At 40.2% G+C, this 2,259-nt stretch overlaps 1 protein-coding gene across 1 annotated transcript; it reads right to left on the reverse strand.

Annotated features, from left to right (window-relative positions):
* Positions 1 to 497: 497 nt before the first annotated feature.
* LOC148191681 (uncharacterized) lies at positions 498 to 1,955 on the reverse strand. Its single transcript, XM_088100657.1, has one exon. The coding sequence runs from the start codon at positions 1,953 to 1,955 to the stop codon at positions 498 to 500; it is 1,458 nt and encodes a 485-aa protein (XP_087956783.1).
* Between the last annotated feature and the right edge of the window lie 304 nt (positions 1,956 to 2,259).

A 2,259-nucleotide genomic window follows, 5' to 3' on the forward strand; every position in this document is an offset into this window, starting at 1 on the left:
CAGTGATAGTGTTTGTTGGGGAAAATCCTTTATTTTGGAAAAGGTAAATGGTGAAGGTTTTCAAGCAACATGCGCACAAACGTCTCGAAAAAAAACGTCAAATTGTTATTTTTTATTCAACATTTGACCTCGGAATAATCTGACACTGCAACTTTTGTTTTCGATTATCATTTTTTATTCCTTTTTTTGCTATTTTCGAAAAACAAGAGTTTGACGATAAGAAAGACGAGTGACTCAAGATTGCCTTCATTTTTTTGTTTTTTTTTTTGAATTTGTTCTTTGCGGCTTTCGTTCTCTCCGCGACACCCTATTAGGACATGATTTCCAGTAAACCTTGGAGATACCTCGTAATGAAAGTTCACATAAAAGTCATGGATGAAAACATGATATCAATGAGCATAGCCCTCATGGCAAGACAATTCGAAACATGAGCAAAACAACATCAGTTTCGCCTTTTACAATAACCTATGCTTTCCCACATAGTCCTAGAGTCCTCTTCATTTGTTCATGGCATTTGTAGAGGCGAACTCACGCGTTGTCAGAGTGCTAGATTGACTTTCTTCAAACTTTAAACATCCTGAATCGATCAAAGATTGCACTTTATGCTTTAGAGCCTTGCATGCCTCTGTTGAATGTCCACGCGCTCCTTCATGATAATCACACCTGGCATTTATGTCATAGTTCTTTGGGTAAGGAGGTCGTACAGGCCTGGTGGGACAAACCTCTATGAGGTTGTTGCGGAGAAGATCTGGCAGTAGCTCTGTATAGGTCATGGGGATTGGAGTAAAGTTGGCGACCTTTTCATCACGATTGTAATTTCTTCGCTGAATGGCTCGATTGGACCCATAGGAATGTGACATTTGAGGATAGGCAGTAAAATGTGAATTAGCTCTTCGTTCTTCATGTCTAGGACCATACTCATTCAAATTCGCTACCAAATTTGGACCTAGTGCAATCTTTCCATTTCTCATGCCGCTCTCAACTCTTTCTCCAATTACTACTATGTCAGCAAAACTTGAGGAGACACTGCTTATCATGTGTTCATAAAATGGTGGTTGTAGAGTATTCAAAAATATGGTAGTCATCTCCTTGCCACTCAGAGGCGGTTCTACTTGAGCAGCAATTTCTCTCCACCTTTGGGCATATTCTCTGAATGATTCAGACTCTTTCTTCAACATGTTCTGCAATTGTACTCTATCAGGTGTTAGATCTTTACTATATTCATATTGCCTTAGGAATGCATCAACCAGATCTTTCCATGAGTAGATGTGGGTTGTTTCTAAGCGCATGTACCAAGTTAGAGCCACACCAGTCAAACTTTCTTGGAAGCAGTGAATCAAAAGTTTTTCATCATGGGCATAAGCTGCCATTTTTCTGCAGTACATGGTTATGTGGCTCTTTGGGCAAGAAGTTCCCCGATATTTCACAAACTCTGGCAACTTGAACTTTGGAGGTATCACCACATCAGGAACTAAACATAGTTTTCTAGCATCTCCAAATTCAAAACTTCCTTCGCCCTCTATGGCTCTCAACCTCTTCTCGAGCATTTCTAATTTACCCTTGTCGTCCTTAAAATTTGCTAGTGTAACGACATAAGATGTTGACTTCGTCTCGGGTTGTTCTTTCATTATCATGCTCTCAATACCTGGTTGGATCGTCTTCTCCGGAATTGTGAAAGTGGTTGCCCCAGGCTCGTCTTGTACTTCAACTGCATTATCTTCGGCCTTTTGAGCGTCAAGATGTTCCAAGTCCACTACTGAGGGTGGAGTGTAATTCGGGGGAAGACCATAGGAAGGGAAAGTTTGTGCCTCTGGAACTCTTTGTCGTGGTCGTTGTGCGCACGAATCTCCAGGGCTTTGTAAGGCATTCAGTGCCTCTAAGATTTGACTCATTTGTCCCTTCAGCTGTTGGATATCGGCTTTCATCCCCTCTTGAACTTCTCCTTGGTTCTCCATGATTTTTCCACTGGTTCGTGTCCCTTAGGGTGTTTTGGAGATTTAGCCGTATTATTATTTTTAAATCTGAATTTCATTAGATGAAATAAATTAAGAAAACGAAAATAAAAACGAGAAGAAAAAGAGAAAAGACAAAGTAACGCAATTACTATAGTAAGAAATTATAAAGATGTGAAAACATTGCCAAATGTATAATCTGGAAATTAACATGAAACAAAGCCAATAGGATGGCTCATCATTCAGAAGTTCCAAAAAAGTGAGTCATAGGAAGTCTTGGTCAACTGACTCGGGCCTCATCCATCCG

Source organism: Vigna umbellata, chromosome 10 (assembly GCF_029865625.1).
Source record: "Vigna umbellata cultivar VRB3 chromosome 10, Vumbellata_1.0, whole genome shotgun sequence".
Classification (NCBI taxonomy): domain Eukaryota; kingdom Viridiplantae; phylum Streptophyta; class Magnoliopsida; order Fabales; family Fabaceae; genus Vigna; species Vigna umbellata.

Bases quoted from the DNA above. Each gene is read 5' to 3' on its own strand.
- LOC148191681 (XM_088100657.1), bottom strand. From the start codon at position 1,955: ATGGAGAACCAAGGAGAAGTTCAAGAGGGGATGAAAGCCGATATCCAA.